The 24,998-nt window shown below is 41.2% G+C and overlaps 1 protein-coding gene across 3 annotated transcripts in view; it reads left to right on the top strand.

The window, feature by feature from the left end:
- Window positions 1-19,870, top strand: part of LOC141762904 (E3 ubiquitin-protein ligase Midline-1-like) — a 63,885-nt gene extending 44,015 nt beyond the window's left edge. For all 3 annotated transcript variants that reach the window (XM_074627056.1, XM_074627055.1, XM_074627054.1), the window contains 8 exons: window positions 3,559-3,654; window positions 9,057-9,164; window positions 10,766-10,914; window positions 11,483-11,610; window positions 12,770-12,913; window positions 16,560-16,721; window positions 16,948-17,155; window positions 17,235-19,870. In XM_074627056.1, the coding sequence (XP_074483157.1) occupies window positions 3,559-3,654; window positions 9,057-9,164; window positions 10,766-10,914; window positions 11,483-11,610; window positions 12,770-12,913; window positions 16,560-16,721; window positions 16,948-17,155; window positions 17,235-17,583 (1,344 nt within the window). In that variant the 3' untranslated portion in view covers window positions 17,584-19,870. The remainder of the gene's footprint in view (window positions 1-3,558; window positions 3,655-9,056; window positions 9,165-10,765; window positions 10,915-11,482; window positions 11,611-12,769; window positions 12,914-16,559; window positions 16,722-16,947; window positions 17,156-17,234) is intronic.
- Window positions 19,871-24,998: the final 5,128 nt, after the last annotated feature.

Raw genomic sequence — 24,998 nt, 5'->3', positions numbered from 1 at the left:
GAGAAGAATGAAGTGAAGCTCTGGCAGTTCGGTGAGGATTCCTAAGAACACAATCCAGCTCAGTGTCACAGCAAATCTGGAAAAGATGTAGCTTCCTCTGAAGTTTTCAGTTCCTACCTGTCTACATCTACGGTTGAGTGTGTATGTCTGTGATCCCCTTGCATACCTTCTTAGCTTATCAGAGCTGCTTCAGGGTGATTTAGCTCACTCATAGCCCGCACACACAATCTTGCATATACACTAATGACAATGGTAGAAAATATCCAGAGCCACACAACTTTTATTTTTAAGCCAACAGGGAGATGTTAGGTATGCAAAGTTTGCCTGGGTTTCAAAGAGTGGATTCTTGTTGGGTGATATAAGGAGGAGATGATCTGAGGGCGCTGCAGCAGAGCGGCTTCACGGTGATTAAGAGCAGATGCTGTGGAAGGAACCGGCTTTCCTTTGAAAAACACAAAACTGGCTCTACCTCTGTCAGCTGACCACGCTTAATAAATAAAATCTCATTTTTAGACGTGTATTTACATTTCGAGCAATTTTCCCTGCTCGTCACGTCTCCCACAGTTGAGTCACGGGAGAGTTTTGTCTGCTGCCAAGTGACCATGAACGTCACTGAGTGGATTAAAAACTGACTTAAAAAAAAAAAAAAAATAAGACATGGCAAGCTGTATTTTTTGTATATTTTCATGTACATGTTTCATTAAAGGAAACCACAACCAAGAGTGATGTCACAGTGTACCGACACACCCTGTGGTACACTTGTACATCACTGCAGCAAAGTGAGAAGACCACTGGAGGTCACTAAAAACAAGACTTTTAGCTGTTGCTTTTTAAGTAATAATGTATCTAAATATTTCGTCCACTACTACGCAAAACATTCTTATGAAACATAAACACAAAAATGTATTTCTCATAGGTGGCGTACCCTGCCATATCTTACCTTTAATGACAAGGTGGTGGTCTCTAATCCACACAGTGACTCTCATGGCCATTTTTATTTTGCATCTTTTAATGCACAGATATGTGTCGTGTGTTGTAAGGGTAACCCAGGGAGACCAGCTGATTTGACATCCACATAAACATGTGGCGTATTTCCCCTTTAATCCGAATCCATTGGCTTACTGTATATCTAAAAACTCATCAAATCAACACGGCTTAGACTAGTTGGTTCAGTGCAGAGATTAACTTTGCACCGACACTGTTTTTGGGGGTACAAATCCGGCTCGGGCTGGCAGCAGAAAAGGGGGATATGGCAGACAGAGATAGAGAGATATACCGCGGATAAACAAGCACGGTGATTGTAAAGTGATCAACCTCTGGCGGGCAGTTTAGCTCCGAGAGATTTATATTAGTTGGCAACGTGGACGCTGCAGATGCGGGTTAACTCTGTCGCGTCCAATTCGGACCACATAGTACATGTGTATTCACTTTGTATCTGCACATTAAGAGGCATGGAGACTGACAGAAGTTTTTATCTTTTTAAATCCCTGTTGTACATGTCACAGTGTATTTTATGTACTGTGGAGATGTAAAGTTTGCTTTTGAACATGCACTACAATATGCTCATAATTACTAATGCGTTCCTCTTTGCGTTTAAGTATGCATGCATGAATTTTGCTGCACTCGCCGACCTGCAACGTGACTCAGCTGCTGACTTCTTGTTGTGATTCTTGTCCTGCTCACCATCCTATAAGAGGTTTAGTTTATTTTTATCTCTATGGATGATAATGCGCTATATTCCTCTCCGAGTAGACCTTTATGCTGCCTTTGCTTTTGTGTGTCATCGCCGTATTAAGGCCAGCCATTAAGCCCCCTAGTAGTGCCACTCCAGCACACACACACACACACACACAAATCCCACCGTCTCTATCTGTGTATACTGTTGTTTATTCAATATTCCCTCCGGGGTAACTCCTTTTTAATCCTCAATGTAACATCAGAACCAGGCTGCGTTTACACCGCTGCTGAAAAGTGGTTTAAAGTCGAGGTTAAGTGAATTGGAATCATGCATTTAAAGGGGACATTTCATGCTCATTTTCAGGTTAATATTTCTATTTAGGGTTTCTACGAGAACATTTTTACATGCTTTCATGTTCAAAAAACACATTATTTTTCTCATACTGTCTGTCTGAATATACCAGTATTCACTTTCTGTCTGAAACGCTCTGTTTTAGTGGCTGTCTCTTTAAGATTCCCCTCCCGAAAAAGCCTGCTCTGATTGGCTTGCGAGAAAAATAATAAGGGAATATAGTACGGGTGTGCTCATCTTTTAATACTCAATCATCCCAGGCAGCACTCTATTTTCCCACCTGGCCAATGTAAAACACCAATACTCAAGTGGGATTTTAAAGAAGAGGCAGAAAAGTGAAATTAAAGGGGACATATCATGCTCATTTTCAGGTTCACACTTGTATTCGGGGTTTCTACTAGAACATGTTTACATGCTTTAATGTTCAAAAAACTGATTATTTTTCTCATACCGTCTGTCTGAATAAACCTGTATGCACCCTCTGTCTGAAACGCTCTGTTTTAGCGCCTGTCTCTTTAAGAACCCCTCCCAAAAAAGCCGATTGGCTTGCGAGAAAAATTGGGATTTATTTGCAAAAGCGCTAAAAAAGTGAGTTTTTCATGACACAAATTTGCAGTTGTTTGAAAAGTGTGCCTTCCCAGTGGAGCTATCTTTGGCATTTACTGTACTGTTCCGGCCTTGCTGCCCCAATGCCCCTTAACACTGTTTCCGAGACATGCAGGAAAATCTCAGCATTCGCCGAGTCTCGAGCTTAAATTCTTCTGGAAGTCAGTTTTGAACAGGACAGTGGAGACGAGGCATCAGAGCGACTTAAGCGCGCTCCGTTTGGCAATAATATGACGGTCCTGGAAGTAAAGAAGACAGCTTGTGCCCGGTTGGATGAAAAGAGGAAAAAAAAAAAAAGGGGGAGGGAAGCAAAAAAAAAGCAAAGGGAGGAGCGTTAAGGGACAGAGCTGACGTGCTGTCACCTGTTTGCCGGTTCGTTAGCCGAGAGCGCTGCAGCGTGCTCTCATAGGGGAAGCTTTTGATGCCTAATTTGCCGCTTGGCCGGGTTTGCGCTTGGCTTGGTGCTCAGTGGAGTGGCTGTCCCAGTCACATCCTCTCCTAGAGTGCTGTCGGAGGGCTCGGACGGGGCAGGATGAGGAGGCAGTACAGGGACGAGGGGTATCACCCGCGCTCGGAGGTACGTGGACACCTCTTTCAAAAAGAAGAACTGGGATGATGCTCGTGAAGAAGAAGAGTTGAAAACATTGCTTCTATTTGCTGCTGAGGATTCTAGCATTTTTTTGCTTGTTTTGTCTTCGTTTTCTAGTTGCTTTAAAACTTTTTTGTTGTTGTTTTGCGATGTAGTGCCTGAGGTCGTCTTACAACTTCTTTGGCTGGTGAAAGCAGAGAAACCTAAGGAGGAACAAATCTGTTCTTCTTTTGATTTACGACTCTGCCCTCCTCTGCTTCTTTGCATTTATGTCCCATCCATTTCTTTTTCGTGTCTCACTCTGTGTTTTCGCTTTTTTGTCCTTTTGCTACAGCAAGCCCTGGACTCCAACCTGACCAACCTGATCAAGAGGAACAACGAGCTGGAGTCTCTCATGGGGAAACTGATCCAGACGTGTCAGCATGTAGAGGTGAGTCCCAGTGGTCCTCCTCCGAGGTCACCACTGACCTATTTATTGTCGCTGACTGGTCAATATGACATGTATTATATAATTTACAGTCTTGATCTGAGCCTATTGTTATTGCTACATATACAAAATCAAATGTTATATTGTTATTTATTTACAAAAAACATCATTAGTTTTCTGTTCTGCAGTGATTGCCACTGACCCATCTCCTATGTGACTTGTATCATGACTTAAGACAGTATCCTTTAGCTTAGCATGTGGCTAAGGTTAGCAGCTAAACGAAAACATTATAGAGGCTGTATATGGAATGATTTTACTATTTGAAAATGTATTTTAGAGCTGGATGTATTTGTTAATTAATCAATTAGTCGATCGGCAGAAAATTAATTGGTGACAATTTTGATTTATTGGTTGCTTTAAGAGAAAAGATGGCAGCAATTCTCTGGTTCCAGCTTCTCAAATATGAGGATGTGCTGCTTTTTTGTTTGTTTATTTTCAATTGGAAATGGAATATCTTTGGTTTTTGGAGTGTTAGTAAGACAATTATGCTCTGGGAACTTGTGCTTTCTGGCATTTTATAGACTAACCAATTAAATGGTTATTAAAACAATCGCTAGTTGCAGGCCTGCTGTGTTGTTTCAACCCATTTGTGTCCAAAGACTATATTTAGTATGATAAGGAACAATGCCACAACATTTGTTCTGATTGGTCAAAAAGCCTGGAATTTGGTACAGCCATTCTGTGGGCAAGTATCTAACAGTATAACTTTGAAATGTTTAGATCACAGGAAAAATCCCATTTTTATTAATAGTCAAAGTCAGGATTTTGTTTTTTAAATGAGGAGAAGCGCTAACATTGCATACATATTGTATCATATAAATAATTTTTTTACTCTGCATACATGTGCACATCTTTCATATTGAACTTGTAATGAGTTCATAGATACCAAATACTTGATTGTGCTCCTTGTACTTTCGGAGATACAGACATTTTCTTATCATACTATATCTACTACTCTTTTTTCCTAAAATACAATGGAGTCTACAGCAAAAACAGTAATCCCATGTGCCAAAAGACGATATATAGTATAATAAGAAACGATATTTTTTCAGTTTTGAGCCATTTTGAAAATGTCTTCAGATTTGTGCTAAGGCATACCCAGACAACACTTCCACCAAAAATGTTAAATTTCAGTTGCGGGCATAAAAGAACTTCAGATATGAACATGGAGGAGCAACTTAAGCTGCAGAGTTGTAATGAATTGCACATGCAAAGCTAATGCTAATGCTTATATCAAGTCACTGTGCTGCATTTTAATTACATTTGCAGTACTCGACAGTTTACTATGTGTAGCATATATATATATTTTTTATATTAGTGTAGAACATCTGGTTTTGTCAAATATGTTTATTATTATTATTAGGATAATAAAGTGTGTGAATGTCGGTGTGTATTTAGCTCTACTGACGGCGATTCTGCGCTAAGCCTGCCTGTTCGTGTTACACTGGCCCACTAAGAAGCTTTAGATAAAGCAATGCCACAGGGTTAAAAGGCAGTGACATCTTAACCTAGAAAATAATGGAGAACAGCCTCGCTGCCTGGCAAGGCCTTTGCAAACTGCAAGGAAAGAGGATTGTGATTTATTAAGGGGATTTATTTTTATTTTTTTTTGCTAGTGCTGTGTGCATATTTTTATGGGTATGTTTGTGTGTCACCATCACGCAAAGATGTTTTTTTTTTCTGTGAGCTAAGCTGGAAGAATTTTGATGATGCAGGAATTTTAAATTAAAAAACATCACAAAAGGACCAACAAAAAAAAAGGAAACACTGCACTTTAAAACGCCGAAATAAGAATAAGTGATGCATATACAAAAGGGCAGAAAATGCTTGACCCCATTTTTTTCCCCCACAGTGCGTCACGTTCACAACCACACATACAGTACAGACACACTCCAAAGCCTTAAAATAGCTCATGGAGTGTGTGGTGATAGCACGTTTTTAGGTGAGAATAGTCATATTGCAGAAGTAGAAGATGGATAAAATACATCTTTTGACTGGAGGGTCACAGTAAAAGCATCGCACAGACAGCTTCCTGAATATTTCACATCAGATTAATCTATTCAACAGCTCCTCTGGAGATTCTCTGACATCCGAGATGATGTCTTAAAACTGTGCACTGTTCATGCATAATTAGAGAAAACTTAAAAATTAAATTTAATAAGTAATCTTCTAAAAAAGATTTGCAAGCTCACATCCAGTTTCCTCAGTCACTACACCCGCAATTTAATGCTCCTGCACCACATTATGTCAAATCCCTGCATTCTTTTGCAGCTAGCAACGTGCCGACTAATAGAATCAAGATGCTGGAATTGTTAGAATCTACAGTAATGCTGCACAATGTTTGCACCGTTCTCTGATACGTTTTGCATGGTGAAAAATCACAAATTTATCACAAAAATGATTCCAAGTGAGGGTAAATTAATGCTTATACTGTAGCAAAGAACTACCTCTGATATCTTTGGCTTAATGGTGTACAAACGGGCATCGTGTCACTGAATATATTAGAAGTTTAAAGTCACCTCCCTTCGCAGAAAGTTTGGTTTGTGTGCCTTTTCCAAAAGTTTAGATATCCTCGAGGACTGAGTCATTTCTGTGTGTGTTTCTGTGGCTAATGAATCACTTAATGTCCCTGCCAGGGTGCAATCTGTCATACTGCTCGTATGCTCCAGAGGGCTCTGCCCACAGTCATTAGATGCTCCACATCTTAACAGGGCACATGATGTACTCTGGTCACAAACTCTTGAGTGTCTACAATTCTACCATGTCATCCACTTACCACAGATTGACTATTTTAATGTTTTTACGCTACCAAATATATTCCTTTTGAATTTTAAAATACATTTTAATGCTTACATTTGGAGGCGGAGTGACCACAGTGTGTGTGTGTATATGATGCATAGTGTGTGCATGCAGCCTTGTGGGTGGTTGTTCCACTCAGATGAGCAATGTCGGAGGACGTCATCTTTGTTCACATTAAGTTCTTGAGATTAACAGTCGTGAAATGTCAGAGAAAGTGAATCAGCCAAGAAAACTTCCATTTTAGTTTAATTGTTGGAACCTATTCATGGCCGTGATGAAGTGCCTTAAACCTGTATTATTTCTAAAAACCAGCATGGGGTGACTCCTCTGTCTGCAAAAAGAAGCCTGATTGTATAGAAGTATATGAGAAAATGAGCCTACTTCTCACTTGATTTATTACCTCAGTAAACATTGTAAACATGAGTTTATGGTCTCAATCGCTAGTTTCAAGTCTTCTTCAATACAGCATGATGTTCATTTAGTAAATTATGGTCCCATTTAGAGTCAAATAGACCATAAAGCAGGGGATGCGTTAGGGCATGGCTCCCTTGTTATTGACAGGTCGCTACCACAGTGTAAGTTAATCTTAACATTTTGGTCGCTTAAAACTGTCTTATTCAGTGTTTGGTAGCTCCAACCTCTCGTGGCAGTTCTGGTTGCAAAAAAACAAGACGACGACGGCCAGAAACCAAGATGGCAATGGCCAAAGACCAAGTTGGAGGAACCAAGATGGTAACGGCCAGAAACCAAGATGGTGACAGCCAAAATGCCAAACTCGAGGCTTCAAAACTGTAGTTCCCAAACCAATAGGTGACATCACGGTGCCTACATCCACTTCTTACATACAGTCTATGTTCATGACCTAATGGTGCACTATAAAACACAGCTAATTAAGGAAAATCCAAAAGAGCTGACTTCCATATAAACACAGATGAACTTCAATGTGTCTTTGTGGTCTATATTCAGAGAAGGTTGTCGCCCAAAACCCCATTATATTTAGATCTGTATAAGTATGCTAATTGGTGTGCAAAATGCCACAAAGAGATAACATATATACAAGCTTTTCACAGAGTAAGCAGTTTTACATCTCAAGTCTCCCCAGAGCTGTCAGGGTGATGTCGAAGGAACCAATTAGCAGTGTTGAAAAGGCAGATGCACTGGCGTTGCTCTGTATAGCAGAGCTTTCGGCTTAGCGTGTCTTGCGTACTGGAAGCACTGAGATGTAATCCAGGTGGCAAATTGTTTCTGTTGGCAACATAAGCCCAGCAAAGCACACAAATGCTGTCTAGGAGGCCATGTTGAGGATATTGAGGAAGTCCTTTCCAGCCTTGTTTGGCTCTGTGGAGGAAAGGCAAATAACTCCCCATGATGTCATTATTAAAACACCTGTCAACATGCGTGTGTGTAAGAGAGAGTGTATAATGTTTGTGTGCTAACTCGTTGGCTTGGCAACACTCACAGCAGACTTCCCTTTCATTGCTCCCTGTGCTATCGCTTTGCCGTGGCAACAAAACGCTTTACAAGGTGCTGAAAGCAGCACTAGGAAATGACCACAATGAGAAATTACACATTACGTTAGGACCTGCAGTCTTATAATTGGAGTTGAACAACTTTTATAGTCCGTAAAAAGGTTCCAAGTGAATCAAAACACCTCGGAGAACGCAGATGGATTTTTCTTCTAAGGACCCTCATGGCAGAACGACCAAACACCTTACGACTAAATTCAATCATTTTTTAAAAAGTTTAATTGGCATCAGTGTTTGAGTTTTGAGCCCAGCAGATGTTAGGACCCAAACTAAATATGCTTTTATATAAAGTTAGGGCAGCCTTAATCAACCCAGATTGCTTTTTTTGAACATGGTTTCCAATGGCGAATGCATAAAATGCCAAATATCTGATGCCCATCTTGTCAAACAGTAGGGTTTCCTGATTTCAATTCACTATTCCCTATGCAATGGACACTCAGTATATTAGTGGGCTTTGGTGAGCATTTAAAGGGACAGTTTGGGTGTTTTGAAGTGGGGTTGTAAGAGGTACTTAGCCATTGTCAGTGCATTACCTACAATAGATAGCGGTCGGTCGACCCCCAGTTGGAGAATCAGTTGTCGCACGAAAGCAAAGCAATATACTGCTGTGGACGAGGCCGGCAGCAAAATGTTTTTTAGAAAGGCCCATCTAAAAAAAAAAAAAAATGGTATTTTTTCAGGGCACTATATAGTGAGTACATTTCACACTCAGAAGCCAGATACTCCAGTCCTGATTTCAGTCACAGTCTGGTTCTTCAGCATTGCTGAGTGTCATATCTGCTACCCTAACAGCCACAGAGCTTGCTGCTTATTTTACTTGTCAGTCAGCACTCAAGTGAGCGGGAAGTGAAAATGGCTGAATATATCTCATGTACCTCGAGACGGGGGGTGATGGACGGAAATGACATCCTGTCCCTCGGCCGAAATGATGTGGAGCCACTGAACTTATACATCCCTCTACATTGCCGGCATCCATCAATCTCTTTGTTTATAATGCTCTCTCTGTGAATTGGTTCTCAGGTGAACGCATCCCGCCAGGAGGGCAAGCTGCTGGAGGAGTGCGATGTCCTGATTGACATCATTCAGCAGAGGAGGCAGATCATTGGCAACAAGATCAAGGAGGGGAAGGTGAGGAGGGTGATAGCAGATAACCATTTATTTTCTTTTGCCATTTTTTATACCCATCTTTCACTTCATGTCTTCTTCTGGCAAACAGTGAATAAACCAAAATGTGTAGCTAGTTATAAAGCTACTATGTACCCATGTTGTTCCATCACAAACAGCAATTTCTTTATTGATGCTTAACACTAATTAAGCCATGGTTTTTTTGTTGCTACTAATTTATCATTCCGTCATGATTAAAAATTATATTTTCTTCCATCAACAAAGGGGCAAATGATGTCTGCAGATCTAATATCCCACATACAGTAAGCATGGGAATAAAAACAAATTGCCATCCTTATTGTGATGCAAATGTGGTACAAATTAGTATCTGGGCGCAACAGACTGCTAATGTCATCACCTTTACTCATCACTATTTAAACGCGCGCCCTTAAAAACACTCCGAGCTATTTTTGTGTCAAACGCAATACCTCGTTACAGCCAACTTGACCTCATATCGCGAAACAGACGGCAAACTGTTCGGCTGCCTGAAACCCTTCAGAACACATTCCGAACAGACGGGGAAAAACACTCAGACTGGCCAAAAGTAGATCCCAGAGCATATGGGAGGGCGCGTGTACTTGTACTCTAAACCCGGGTGATTTCTTTTTTAAAAGCTGTATCTAATGAGACTTGGATCCCACTGTTTTTTTTTTTTTTTTCACCGTGTAATGTGCGCTTTTAGCTCGCATCAGAGACCACAGAGATGGATGAAGAGATATGTATTTTTAGGCCAACAGATTTCTGCAAATGCTTTTGTGGTGGAGTGCTCGATGATGATCAATAACAACCTGGAAATGCTCTCTTCTGGGACCAAGTTTCTGTTGGATTTGGATTTAGATTACAGTGTTTCGAGGTTCTTTACGAGCCAAACTGCTGATGAGATGTCCGTTAACCTCAATCCTGCCTCTGACCTCAATCTGTCTCTTAACATCTCCGCTCATACTGTAGGGAGAGGGGATGAAACTGGGGGGCAAACGAGTGGAAATTAAATCCCAGATTTGCAATCGAATCATTGAAACGCCTAGAAAATGTAGCACTGGCAGGGACGTGGGAGAAGCTTGTAGTTTGACATTTTTTTTTTTCTGTTGCACAATCACACCCATAGTTTCTTTTATTTGCTCTACACCATAGAGAGAAGGAGTTAACCTTGAAGTGTCTGGTTCGTTTATCATCACAGTTACAAGAGAACTTGGGCTTCTAAACAAAAGCCAAGAAACAAGTATGGAGGCCAAAACAAATCAGCCTCCAGTCCCTGAAAGCTAAGCAGGATGGACACGCTCATGCCCTCTGCTATAATTCATCATCGTTGATGTTCATAGCAATTAAGAAAACACGGAGAAATACATGACTATGTGCGTCAGTTGAACCTAGATTTGACCTTTTGGTGTACGAAATGTTAACATCCATCTCCTTGTACCGATAACCCCCCCTTATTTTTGGGTCATTTCCTGTTTCAGCTCTGATTATGTCCTCATCCCTAATGATCCGCAACATCTTAACCTGGATGATTCTTGGTTTGATTAGTTGATCCGGCACTCAGACTTCTCTTTGCCATCCTTTTCCAGGCACAAAGGATTCGGAAGCTCGCCCAACAGATCTCCAACTGCAAGCAGTGCATCGAGAGGTCCTCCGCCCTCATCACGCAGGCCGACCAGACGCTGAAGGAAACCGACCACGCTCGCTTCCTGCAGACCGCCAAGAGCATCAACGAGAGGTCAGATCGCCCACACGCTGGCCACGCATGTTGGGATTGTTCATTTTAGCAAACTAAGGTTTCGCTTTAGGGAAAGGGCAAAGAGTGCACATGTAGATGTTGAGAAACAATTTGAGAACTTTGTGTACTCAAATTACCCAACAGCAAAGACATGTAGACAGGGAAGTCATCCTTTATTTAGCTTAATGTTATTCCACTCCCCGCTCAAGCTTTCTGACTAACTGATTTGGCAATTTGAACAAAACCTGCTGTCCAATATGTGCATCCTCAGAGTGTTTCAGTTGGAAATCTAAGTGCAGTTTTACTAATTAATTAGTGGGCTGATTTCATTCAGATTCAGCATTTTTAATTTAGCAACTGTTGAGCAGTTTGTTAATACTTTATATCCGTGTTACGCCATCAGATAAGCATGCTAAAATACATTGTGTTAAAGTCCAAGTGGAGTTGCAAATCTTTCAAAAGTGTTAGGTCATCAAATTTAGACCAGCCCACACCTCTGGTTCTAATATAAACACTTGTGGAAGAAAGTATATAAAAACCTGTTCAATTTTGATTGGTATTGATCTAGGGTTTCCATGGCGACTGCATCAACCCAAGTGCTGATTCCCGAGATACACCTAACGGACTCCTTCGACACCGTCGCCCTGGACTTCACCAGGGAGAAGAAGCTGCTGGAGAGTCTGGACTACCTTACGGGTAAACCTTCATGTTTTCATCAAAGTCTTCCACTTCAGAGGCACATTTATTGAAGTCAGTGGGTATTTCAATTCGTCTGCACCATAAACGCTTGAGGTTTACTCTCTTTGAGGTTAAAAATCACAAACCAAATGTCACTTTCTTGTCAGATCTACAGTCTAACCCTTTAATTCAGTTCCTCACTGACCATGAAACCAAACCTTTAATCGCAATTTTGCTCCAGCTTTGAATTTTCTTTAATTCTTTTGAAGTGTCTTCAAGCACTGCGTTTGAAGGAGCGTGCCCCAGCCTATTAACTCCAAAAATGTATTTCCGACATTAATTTCCGACGTCCTATTCGGGAAGAACCCCATCAAAAATGTCACCGTATGAATTATGAGCAAGCCGGGGACGGAAAACAAGGCATCATGCGTAGTGGATTTGAAGGTCTGTGAAAATGGCTGGCTCGTATTTATTCTCTGCGACGCACGAGGGCTTCGCTGGAGGGCCTTTTCACTAAGTGAATCAGTCTGAATCACTCCACTATGTGCAGCCACTCATGGCAGAAGGCTCGGAGAGGGAGAGAGTGACGGACACAGAAAGAGATAGGAAGTGGCTTTACAATCAATTTAAGCTGTGTCTTTGTTTCTTACCCCAGTCTATTCTCTTTCTGCTATGACGATTGTTTTATTTATGTCTCTATAGAACTATAAAATAAAGAGCTCATGGATACATGAGAAGAAAGCCAATGTCTGGTTATATAACGACACGTTTGTTCCTTTCAAAAAGGGATTGTGATATTTACTCTCCCTGCTGTGTTAATGTGAGCTGCTTTTCATGTGAAAATGTTATTATTTCTCTTCCGCATTACTTTTAATGCTCAACCTACCACTCTAGTGGAAAGAACATCTTCAGTCCCATGTGTAATGAAGCCATTACACTCATAAATGGAGCCAAATGAACTCGTACAAGGTTAATTGGGGCTACTGTTTGCTATAACAACTGACAAGTGTGTTATCGTTTTTGGAATAATGTAATTTGCAACTATATTCAATTGAAATTATCACTATATTCAATTGGAATTAGCAATTATATTTAATTGGACTTATCACAATGTTCAATTTGAATTAACAGCATTGGATCATGTCGGATGACATCCCTGCTTTTCCCCCCTCTGCAGCTCCGAGTGCTCCGTGCATAAGGGAGGAGTTGTGCACGGCTTCCTACGACACCATCTCCGTCCACTGGACGTCTGACGATGAGTTCACGGTGGTGTCCTACGAGCTCCAGTACGCCATCTTCACTGGGCAGTCCAACATTGCCAGTAAGTGTGTGGTTGGAAAAGGAATGCTCAAGGTTTTTAGAAGCAGTATTATGCATCTCGTTTTTAATCTTTGGCAGCCTGGTGGGAGTCTAGTCCACATCTCATCAGATTTTATGTTTTCTTTTGTCAGAGAACAACCAAACTAATTAGTCCTTTCAAGGCACAAGAAGGAGCTGTGACTCTGTCTTCCTGTGGCACAGCTAGAAAAGCTAGTGACAGAAAAATTACCATGAAAATGGCCTCTAGCGTGCATGAGATTGACGGAACTTAACTTCCCCAAGACAGCACTGCTATAGCATTCCAGCAAACTGAAAATGATGCAGACTGGGTGGATATGTCAGTCGCTGCAGACAGAATCACAACCTCTCCTACATGGAAAATGGGGAAAATTAAGTGACAATGAAATGGCTAGACTAGAGAAGGCTTTGAAACGCGGCTGAGCGATAATTCAATACGATAATTTATCGTCTTTCAAAGGAATCGTATCGTTATGAAATCATATATCGAGATATTGTGATACACAATTGTTTAAATTGATAATAACAAGCACGTATTAACTCAAATTTCTCAGAAAATCTTATGTGGCATATTTTGAGGGAATATCATTTGAAGATTGCGGTTTTGTTTTTATATCACACTTTACATTACCACTCAGTTCAATGTGATTAAGAAACGGTGTATATATGAAAATATATATTTATTTTTTTCTCAACAATTTCACTTGAAACTGTTATGTGCAGTTTGCACTTAAGTTCATAATTAAATGAGAAAATACTTTTCATTTTCTCAAGTATTTAATTCACACAGGAGTATACAACAATAGGCTTTAACTTGTGGTTATTTCATATGGACTATTTAGGGCTCGAGCACCGCCAAAGTTGGAGCCGAGGACCTATTGATATTCAAATGATTTTTGTTATTATTGTGTCTTTGAGAGCAAAAACGGGGTGCTTGGGTTACTTAAAATCTCTTGAAATCTGTCTCAGACATCAGACATGTGTGAAATAGATATTTGATATGGGTTTCGTGCTAGAAGGTGTCAAACTGGCCTGATAGTGCCCCCCATTGGGTAGCCCCGGCGCGGCGTTTAACCTAGATGTATGAAATTTGGTAGGAATATGTAACATGTCGAGACGTAAAAAAAAGTATCTTGGAGGTATACATATACAATAATATACAATATTGACTCATGGTCGTATCGCCACCTACTGGCGACAGGAAGTCAGCGTTATGTTATGTATGTTAAACGTGTGTGCTCGAGCAACACATAGTGGACACAGGAAGTGGTGCAAAATTTGCAATCCGTCATTTCCTGATTGATTGTCACTCAATCCACGCAAGAAATAACGTCTAACACGTGCGTGCGCATGCACAATTGCTTCAACCGGTGTCCCGCCAGTACCCCCAATGGTGCAAAGGTGCCGATCATCGCTGCTTGTAGCTTTAATTATTTAATTACTAGAACAAAATGCTATATCTTGATATATATCGTTATCGAGATATGACATTTTCTTGCCATATTGTTTTTGGCCATATTGCCCAGCCCTTGAAAATGAACATCATATTTGAACAGTTGACCAAATAAATCAAGTCTAAAACAGTCTAATAACTAAAGAAAAAATGTTATTGAGATATATATAGATTTGTTATGCAGACTTTTTTACCGTTTAAATCCTATTAACAGACCTGAGATCTGCTCAAGTACAATCGTGCTGCTCTACTGGTGGCCACTGGCTCCCCCAAGGCAGCTGGGAGTTGGAAGTGCTTTTCTAAAAGCTGAGATAGCGGTGGAAGAAGTGGAACCTCCTGAAGTGAAGCCTCGAGCCTTTATGCTACTATCACCCCTCAGATGTTGTCGCACATCAAGTGACTGTAGCTTGTGACGGATGAAAGGAGGACGAGATTTGACAACAGTGCAGCAGAGAATTCACATGGAGCCCTCAGTGAAAGACTTCAGTGGATGTACAGAGTTCTGTACATGCAAAACAGTCTTTCTTCCCATCTTCCCGAGGGTACACCTTCGTCATTACCTCCTCATTACTTTACAGTTTAAAGCCTGTTTAGAACCAACAGCCATTAAGCTAATGTGACATTTATTTCCCTTTCTTTCGCGTCCCTGTCTCCTCCTGTTCGCCGAGACGCCGTGATTTTTTTTCTCACCTCCTGTTTTCACATCCGATAATGTCAGAGGTGTTGCTGTTGGCATCTCAGTCGCGCGCCAGAAAAAAATCCCCCCCGGAGCAATTCAGATGAATCGCTATGCAAGGAGTGGAATCCTCTAATGTTGATTTAATAAAACAACACAAAAACAACGTGTTTAACCTGCATAATTGTGCAGCCCTCTGAACTAGATTTCCTGTGGGAAATGTGTGTTAAGACGATAGAGAAAGAGATTGTGTGCTTGATTTGAATGTATTTAATTGAAATCAATAGTGGCACTCACACGGCGTGATGCTCTAATCATAATGTCCTCTTTTGTCTTAATCACACTCTGTTAGTGTTGGTTAGAACAAAAATGAATGCATATTTAGTGGAATTTAGCATCTAAAGTTGTAATTCTTTAGATTTTCATTACATAAATCACAACTTTTCATACTCTTTATAGGGCATTTTTGCAGAAACTACCATTCGATGTTTGCATTCAGTAATTGCGTCTGTATAAAGTGTCCATAAGAGTCCACCTTTCTCGCACGAGCTTCAAACTATGTCAACAAGGAAGGATGCATGCATGTTTAACGTTTTCAGGTTGATATAAAAGGTTGTAATTAGGGCTGTTGACTTGACTATGACTTGCTCCGAACTGCATGGGATTATCATAAAGTGGGCATGTCTGTAAAGGGGAGACTCGTGGGTACCCATAGAACCCATTTTCATTCACATGTCTTGAGGTCAGAGGTCAAGGGGCCCTTTTGAAAATAGCCATATCAGGTTTTCTTCGCCAAAATTTAGCGTAAGATTGGAGCGTTATTTAGCCTCCTTTGCGACAAGCGAGTATGACACGATTGGTACCAATGGATTCCTTTGTTTTTTGTAGTTTCATATGATGCCAGTATCTTCACTCTAGCTTCAAAACTGAGACTGCTACAACCTAAAAATCGCAAGTTGCATTAATGCATTAAAGAAATTACCGACGTTAAATCAAATTTCCGTTAATAAGTAATCAGATACTGCTCAGGCTTCTCAGAATAGAAGTAGAAACTGCACCTATAGAGAAGAGCACATGCCGACCTTTTACGAGGCGGTGCTGCACTGGATAAAACACCCACCGAAAGACACACCGAGCAGAGAGAGCACAGTGCTGCTTTGAAGCCAACAAGGTGTGAATGGTTTCCTCTAGTGCCTTTTCACACCCTTTCACCTGTTCCCACCGCCACAGGCTCACACACAACCAATCATTTAGTGTGCTATCCTTTCACACGGCTGTACTGGACTTCACTCCTTTCCAGGAAACTTTGAAGTAAATAGTTTTTCTCCTGTTTGTCTGCAGTGACATAGGTTTCTTCTCAGACTTTGTCCTTTTAAATACAGCATGTATTTGCTCAAAATATGTTTTTTTAGGAGCCTTAAACAACTTGATTTCTCATTGAATTACCAGACTGCACACTCATCTCTGCCTCTTTCTCCTTATCTCGCCCTCTCCTCCCAGGTCTGTGCAACTCATTGGAGAGTTGGATGATTGTTCCCAACATCAAGCAGAACCACTACACGGTGCACGGCCTGCAGAGCGGCACCAAGTATATCTTTGTGGTCAAGGCCATTAACCAAGCGGGGAGCAGGAGCAGTGAACCGGGGACTCTGAAGACCAACAGTAAGCGCGAGAAAAACAAACGCTCCGTATCGGATCGACCTTTACTGGAAATTCACATTTCGCACAGCTTATTAATTTCACTTTCCGTGCTTCAGATGTTTTTTTTTCTTTCCCTGTCGGCAAATATGAAAGCAAATTAACGGAAAATAAATGAGCTATTCTGTAAAGATTGTTGCCTCGATACATTTCAAAATCTATTTTCAATTTCCTCCGTCTCCTCCATCAGGCCAGCCGTTCAAGCTGGACCCCAAATCGGCCCACAAGAAGCTGAAGGTGTCCCATGATAACCTGACGGTGGAGCGGGACGAAACCACGTCCAAGAAAGGCCACAGCCAGGAGCGGTTCACCAGCCAGAGCAGCTACGGCGTGGTGGGGAACGTCTACATCGACAGCGGTCGCCACTACTGGGAGGCTTTAATTGGAGGGAGCACATGGTGAGTTTTATTGACCCGCACGTTTCTAGTCTGTTTGAGTAAAAGTTCAAGGATGACAGAAGTTTCCGCTCCCTCTCAGGTACGCTGTGGGTGTAGCCTACAAATCGGCCCCTAAGCACGAGTGGATCGGCAAGAACTCGGCGTCCTGGGTGCTCTGCCGCTGCAACAACTCCTGGGTGGTCCGCCACAACAGCAAAGAGCTGGCCATCGAGCCCTCGCCTCACCTGCGACGCGTCGGCGTCCTGCTGGACTACGACGCCGGCTACGTGACCTTCTACGACGCCGTGGGCTCCCAGCACCTGCACACATTCCACGTCTCCTTCGTGCAGCCCGTGACTCCCGTGTTCAACGTGTGGAATAAGTGTCTGACGATTCTCTCTGGCCTGCCCATCCCTGACCACCTGGAGGAACTGGAGCCCGACGACTGAAAACTACAGACGGACGAGAATAAATCAGCATGAACTGGTCTTGATTATGTTAAAGCTGCGCTAGGTAAGATTTGGGAAAATGGTAATCTTTGGATAGAGAACAAAAGAGTGTCCAATCCTAATTCATAAAGATCTGGGGCAAGTTGCATAAAAATAGACCTAGTCTTTGTTTTAAATATAACTAAGTGAGACTTGCACTTCAATTTACCTGTAGCATAAAGCTTCCTTACGAGTGACTAATGTAAGACTGACTTAGATAGAGTGTTCCGCAATGCATTATGGCTGAAATAAGACACTTCACAGATGAGAAAAAATGGTGGATGCAACAGCAACACCACACCAAGTCACAGAAAATGTAAACGTCATGGATCCAATAGTCGTTAGAACCATGAAAAATGTTCTGAAAGAAGAATATGGTACACGAATCCCAAAAAGTAATAGATAAACAGTTGAAATACCTGGCTAAAAGTTAGAAATAGTTAGCTATAGGTTTGCTAAAAGTCATGTAGAAGCGGTTGAACAGATCCTACCTCAAATTAAGTCAGTTTTAATATTTATGCAACAGACAGGCTTAATTAGACTAGTCTAACCTGACGATCCAAGACCAGTCTAAGGCCACGACTAGTCTTAAACTAAGTTAAATGCAACTGGCTCCTGCTCTAGTCACCTAAATTAAATGTGGGTCATGTGCACATGTTCACACAGAGGCAATGAGAAAACAATGAGTGAATATAAAAAGTATCCCAATGACATCCCTTTCTAAATAAAACACCATTTGTGCAAAGTTACCTAGTGCAGCTTTAATATGCGAAGAGAAACAGAAGAAGAGATGCCTGGAGTGGTCCTCATCAAGCTTCACAAAAGTGATTTTCAGTTGATTACTATGATTTCTTACAGCGAAAAACGGCGCTGGTTTGCATCATATTTGACTCCCAGTGAAAATGATGGTAAACTGGAGTCAATCCAGAAGAAGACCAGGACAAATGGACACGAGTCGAGCCAGAAATTCCTTCTCTAAGGCACTTTGGGCCACGATGGGTGCATTTGCACCATGGCAACTAGGAAACAAGCCACAAATCAATTTCTAATTTTCTTTTTTTCTTTTTCTTTTACACCACCTTATCAGATATAGCACTTTGAAAATCCCTTAAAAGTACACACATACACTACATACGCACACACACCACCACCTAATCAATCATGGTTGCTGGAAAGAGCAGAATAACAGATGTATATTTTGTAAATTCATCGCATACCTCCCCCCTCTTATCTTTCCCTCGTCCATTAAACAGGAACCAAAGTAGCCATTGCTTGTCCGTTCAGATGTCTTTACATACATTTTACATAAATGCTGAATTACTTTTCAAAAAAAAAAAGTGACAGAGAGGAAATAGAATTATGCTAATATTAAATGCAGGATACCATTAAATGTAGACCTTGTTTTTGCACATATGCTTTTTTGTAGCCTAAAAATTAATTTCGGTGCAATTTACATGCATTTATAATGGGATAGTGTTGTGTTCCGTTTGAGTTACTGTGTTAATTTCATTTATTTTGGGCAGCCAGACAAGTCCTGCCGTTAGGATTTCATGTGATATATTATATGTGAGTTGTGTTACAGCTGTAGCCCCAGGTTATTATTGGAGTTAATGGGTAAAATGCATATTTGGGTGCTGTTTAGTGAGACATATTTGTGCCAGAACCATTAATTTACTTTTTAACAAAGAGTGTCTTCCCATTTTCAAAATATTAATTTTTACACGGAGGTCTTATGTAATCAAATCTACATCACTTTATTGAGACAGCCATGCACAGGGAGCTGCCTCGGACTTGTTGCACATTGATGATGTCACTAGGTTGCACATCACTCTTCACTCATTGGCTTGGTCAAGGTCAAGACCCTTGCAACAAAACCTCCCAATTGTCAATATCCTATAATTCAATATTGTTTATAGTGACAAAAAAGATGCTCCTCAGTTTGGTTGTATTTCTCAATGTTGCTTTGTTTCAATACCTGGTACACTTAAAAAGTATGACGACCGATAATCTTTAATTCTGTGTTTCCTTGGCAATTAATTGAAATTGTGTGTTTTCATTGTATCTGATACGAATATGTAGTGCTTAATTTAATGTTTCCATTTGAACTTTATGACCATGGTGTTATACGTTTCCGTCTCTGTGGACATTTTTTATGGAAAAAACAGGATACGAGTGCTTGCATCACTGTCGTCTGAGATAAGTCTATGAGAAGGTCAAAAAAATAAACGTTGTTCCTTTTCACATTAAAGTGTGCGATTTTTTATCCAGTGAGGCAAAACGGCGGCGGGAGAAATGTCAAGAGGCGAGCTCGTAAAAAGCAGGACGGGGTGAAGTGCCGGGAGACATTTCTGGTTTTCTTTCGGACAAACAAAGAGCATATTTTGAGGGAATTCAAGTATAGCAAATTCAATATGTTTAGTCATTTTGATCTGTATAAAGTTACTGGTGCCCTTCAGGAAGACTATGCGACCATTGCTGTTGCATTGTCAGTTTCCTGCCACGTTAAAAAGCCAAATACAGGTCATCCGATATTTAATGTTGCAATAATCCATAATCTTATGTTAACAATGGATCACATGACTACATGTATGTGAAAGGGGTTGCTTGATAATTATCGTCCAACTTTGGGCTCGACTTCTGGGTTGGAAACCATTGCTCTACAAATAAGGGTTCCAAATGGGTTCTTAAAGGAGAGGAATTAAAGGGGTGAGGTTCTACCCAGAACCATTTGCTTTTGATGTACCCTTTTCTGAAGAAAGGGTTTTTCAGGGGTTTCATTAAAAACCCTTTTCATCCAAAGAACCCTTTTTGGAAGAAAGAATTCTCCAAGGATTGTTGAAAGCATCGGTAGATGAAACCCCTGGAATACATAAAAGGGTTCTTGGTAGAACCCCCAGGGTGAGCTCTTGTTAGCACCCTGAGGAGATGGAAAGGTTCTGGATGAAGCCTCCAGACAGGGTTCTGAGTGGAACCATTACACCATAGAAGAGTTCTCTCTAGAAACTCCCATAGGGGTTTTTGGATGGACCCTTTCACAGAAGGTATAACCCTTTATGTTGGGTTCTAGGTAGAACCCTCTGGAGGGCCGGCTCTAGCCCTTTTGGTGCCCTAGGTGCAATTCAGATTTGAAGCCCTCCATAGGAGCCATAGGGTTAGGGATCAACCCCCTGGAACCCTAAGCCTAGCCTCGTGAACCGCAACACACATCGGACATCACAATGGTTTTAAGACAAAAAAATTAATTTCTATTTTCATAAATAACTGTATTTATTATAAAAAGTGTTTAGTAATTTTCACTATAATTTACACTTTATTCACAAATAAGTGCGGCCGGACAGAAAAAAAAGTGTGAAAAAGAGAGTTCCAGGGGTGAGAGTTTTTTTTTATTTTTTTTTATTTATGTATTTGCTCATTTGTTACGTAAATGCAGAAAATGAGGAAGGGCACCCACCATCATTTTCTTTAATTTATTATTTTGATTTATTTATTTTTTTAGAGGGCGACCAGGGCCCCCCAGAAGGTGGCGCCCTAAGCCTATGCCCTATGCTCTAAGCCGGTGTGACCCTCTGAAGGGTTCCAGATGGAACCTTTATAAAAAAGGATCTACCAGGAACCAAAAAGGGTTCACCTACGAAGACAAACTGCAGAACCCTATATGGTTCTAGTTGACACCTTTATTTCTGAAAGTGTAGTCACAGAACCACTTTTCCTACATGTTTAACAATGGATATGCAGTGGTTAGATTTATCTAGCAAAGTGGGGGGTCTGATCGTCATGACTACACAATAAGGGAATAATGTAATTATCCTGTATAACCACATTATCAAACACTTCAACTACTGGGAACAGATGCTGCACAAAAGCATCAAAGCACTCGACAGCATCTGTACTTTTTTCTTCCACTTGACAAATCATCCAGGCAGATGCTGATGTCTAAGTTTAGACCACAACTTTGCTCAGTTCACTTGAGTTTATGAATTCCCCGTGGAAGGGAAGAGGGGAGGTTGTTGAGTCTATCATGCAAACTTCCCGCGGACATCGGGGGGCTCTTCCTGATTTGTTTTTTCCAGGAGCGATTGTTCTTAGATGGCGGAGGTTTTGTCGCTGAACGCCGAGCATTAGCTGAAGCTTTGTGTGTGTGTGTGTTGCTCACACGCTTCGGTGGCGTGAGTGAGGGCAAAATGAGTTTACCCAGCGCTCCACTGAGCAAACAATAAAAAGGACACAAAGGCAATTTACAGGTCACCATCCGCAAATAATGGAGGGGTTTGTCTGTAATTCATAGTAGGCAGATGTCTCTCTGGTGTTGTCAAAAGCACTGACACCAGTCATTAGTGCGTCTCTCTGTAACTGCTGCGATATATGCATTTACCATATGTTTATCAATTATTTTCCATTGAAAGTTTAAATCATAACACGGGCTACTGACTATCTATGATTAGTAGAATGCATCACGACGACCAGTTTCACGGCGTTATATCCATGACGCAATTACGCTCATTGCATATTAAATGTATGAAATCATAAGTGATGACTCACAAGGCCATCTGCTCCTCTAAAAAAGGAGTAAGCCGAGCATGAATCGTGTCATTTCTTGATATGTGGATGTCCATAGAGAGCAATTGTCTTGCCTCTGAGACAACTATGTACAGTATATATGCCACGGATCTGTTCTTAAGTGACGCGTCCACTTGTTCCCTACATGCCATGAATGAAAATTCTAACCTTTTCCAACAACTTAATCCAATCTGAGCCGAGTTCAGCAGTCAAACGTGCTTACCGACCCTCCTGTGTTCACATGTAAGACTTTGCGTGACATTTCAAACAATCGATAACTTAATGTAACCCTGGATTTTGCTGCTCGGCCCGAAATGTACCTTGAGAGGACCAACTATTGTATTAACCTTTGTCAGGAGAAGGATTTGCTGAGCTTGTGTGCTGTTTTCTCTACACAACCTTGGTTCGCATTGTGACGTAGAACCGCTATATTCACACTTGAGAACTGTGAAGGTCCAGAAGCTGAGAGAGCTTTTTACCTCAAGGGCACCTTGAATATACTTTAGCAAAAAGCAGAAACTCTCAGTTCAATTTTTCCCCATGGGTCTTGGGATTTGAACCGCTGACCCTCCTTCACAAGACCACTCCGCTCTCCTTTAGGCAAACGCTGTCCTACTTTTGTACATCGCTGTTTTATGCCGCACTCGAGCGTGCAGTCTGGAGGCTCGGCCTTCCCCAGAGGATTTTTACAGCCAAGCTACAGCAGAGAGAGAGACTCCAAAAGACTCTATGCTCCTGGGGGAGCTGTGTATGTATCCTATAGGCCCTGATGTACAGTATATGTGGGTGGTAAACAAACTCGACAACGTATCTGTAGCTACTTGGTGACATCTCAAGCAAATAGGCAATGGCAGCATGAGCAGAGGAGCAATAATAGCAACTCCCTCAGGAGTGGATGTGGAAGAAGGGGACAGATTTTTGGTACTGAAGCACAAGAACAGCAAAAACAAAATAAAGCTACGTCTAACTATTGATCTAACTGGACTGTTTTGGATGGAAATGCTTCACTCTTGCTTTCAAAACACCAGTTTTCTGCGCATGAAATTCAGATCTGCCGTTATCAGGAATGGAAAGAGTACTACAATACCACACTCAAGTAAAAGCAAAAGCACTTGTGTACAAATGTACTTAGATAAAAGTAAAAAGTAGGTCAGTTAAAATGTACTCAGAGTAAGTGTAGCTATATTTCTAAGATGGTAGTAGGCTGATTTTGTAATTCTGTTGATGTGGGTTTTGAAATGTAAGGCTTTTAGATGGGCACTGACATTTGATTGTTTCTGTTTTTGCCACTAAACATAACTGCTTCATCCTCATTCAACTGGAGAAAATTCTGGCACGTCCACTAGTGGAACAACATCACAACCACAGAGCGCTGACGTCCAAACCAACAACACATTCCGTCTCTATGGACAGATATCTGCAGCCTTATCATACAACTGATTCAGAAAGAACAACAAAAAAATACTAGAAAAGAGCGATGGACACCACGGCGGGCTTAACAAGCATCATTAAGGCACATAAATTAAATATGACACTTGTTATAGAATCAACAGCATCAACCAGAAAACAGACAAAACCAGACAAATTAAAGACAAATGGTTGACAATGAATGAAAAGAGCGATGGACACCACGGCGGGCGAAACAAGCATCATTAAGCCACATAAATAAAATATGACACATGTTATAGAATCAACAGCAGAATCAAACATCAGCAAAGCAGACAACACAGATGCACTTACCTGCAGGGTTGGATAACAAACAACCACACAAACAATAGCATTAAACTACTACTACTTAGCCACACACAAATGCTAAATTGCTAGGCAACACAGCTGTTCTCATATGTACAGTAAGTTACAACGATACTTGAGTTTGTTATTGGACTTACCTGTGGGGTATGGAAAGAGTAGAGTATTATACTCAAGTATACATACTGTTACTTTAAATTATTTGTACTCAAATACAAGTAAAATATTGAAGATCACCTTTAGGATAAAAAATAATGTGCATTACATGTCAACGTAGGCCTATACACTAGAGGAACATCATCACAACCACAGAGCCTTGACAGACATTTGCAGCCACGGCGGGCGTAAGAAGGATCATTAAGAATAACAAGCAGACCCCCCAGATGTACAGCATCTGTATATGTAAGTAAAGGAGAAACTGCACAGTTCCTCGTAATGGTTCCACCACGGCGGGTGCAAAAACCATCATTAATCCACATTAAATTAAATATGACACTTGTCATAGACTTGTAATAGACTCCACAGTGACTGCAGCCACAATCACATATAGGATAGCAGTTTTTACACTCTGCGTAGCCGCACACATATGCAACATCGCTAGGCAACACGGCGGTTGCTAACACTCTCATATGTACAGTGAGTTACAAGGGCGTAGGTTTGGTCTCAACATCGGTAGGGACACCAATGGAACTTGGAGCGAGTGATGACTGATCTCAAATTTGGACAATTTGTCTGCAGAATGAGCAGATTCAGAGATGTAAACTACTGTCTATATGCAAACCTACGCCCTTGCTGAGTTACAGCAATAAGTAAGTTTGTTAGCACTCACCAGTCTGAAGGTCGTTCTGTGAGTGTCGTGCGTCGAGAAGTCCTCCACAGTCTGCTCAGCTCCTCGACTCGTCCTTCAACAACCATTTCGAGGCTCTGCAGACGGAGAATAACAGTCTCAAACAGCAGAAGGTCACCTCACTGAAGGTAAAAGTTCCTCGATGAATGCAGAAATCACGGCTGGAGGCTCCATCATGAGCATTTTAGCATGTTAGACACAGCATGCATCTTTTGTCCCTGTT

This window comes from Sebastes fasciatus, chromosome 24, assembly GCF_043250625.1.
Source record: "Sebastes fasciatus isolate fSebFas1 chromosome 24, fSebFas1.pri, whole genome shotgun sequence".
Lineage (NCBI taxonomy): Eukaryota > Metazoa > Chordata > Actinopteri > Perciformes > Sebastidae > Sebastes > Sebastes fasciatus.
This window is presented reverse-complemented; position numbering and strand designations above follow the sequence as displayed.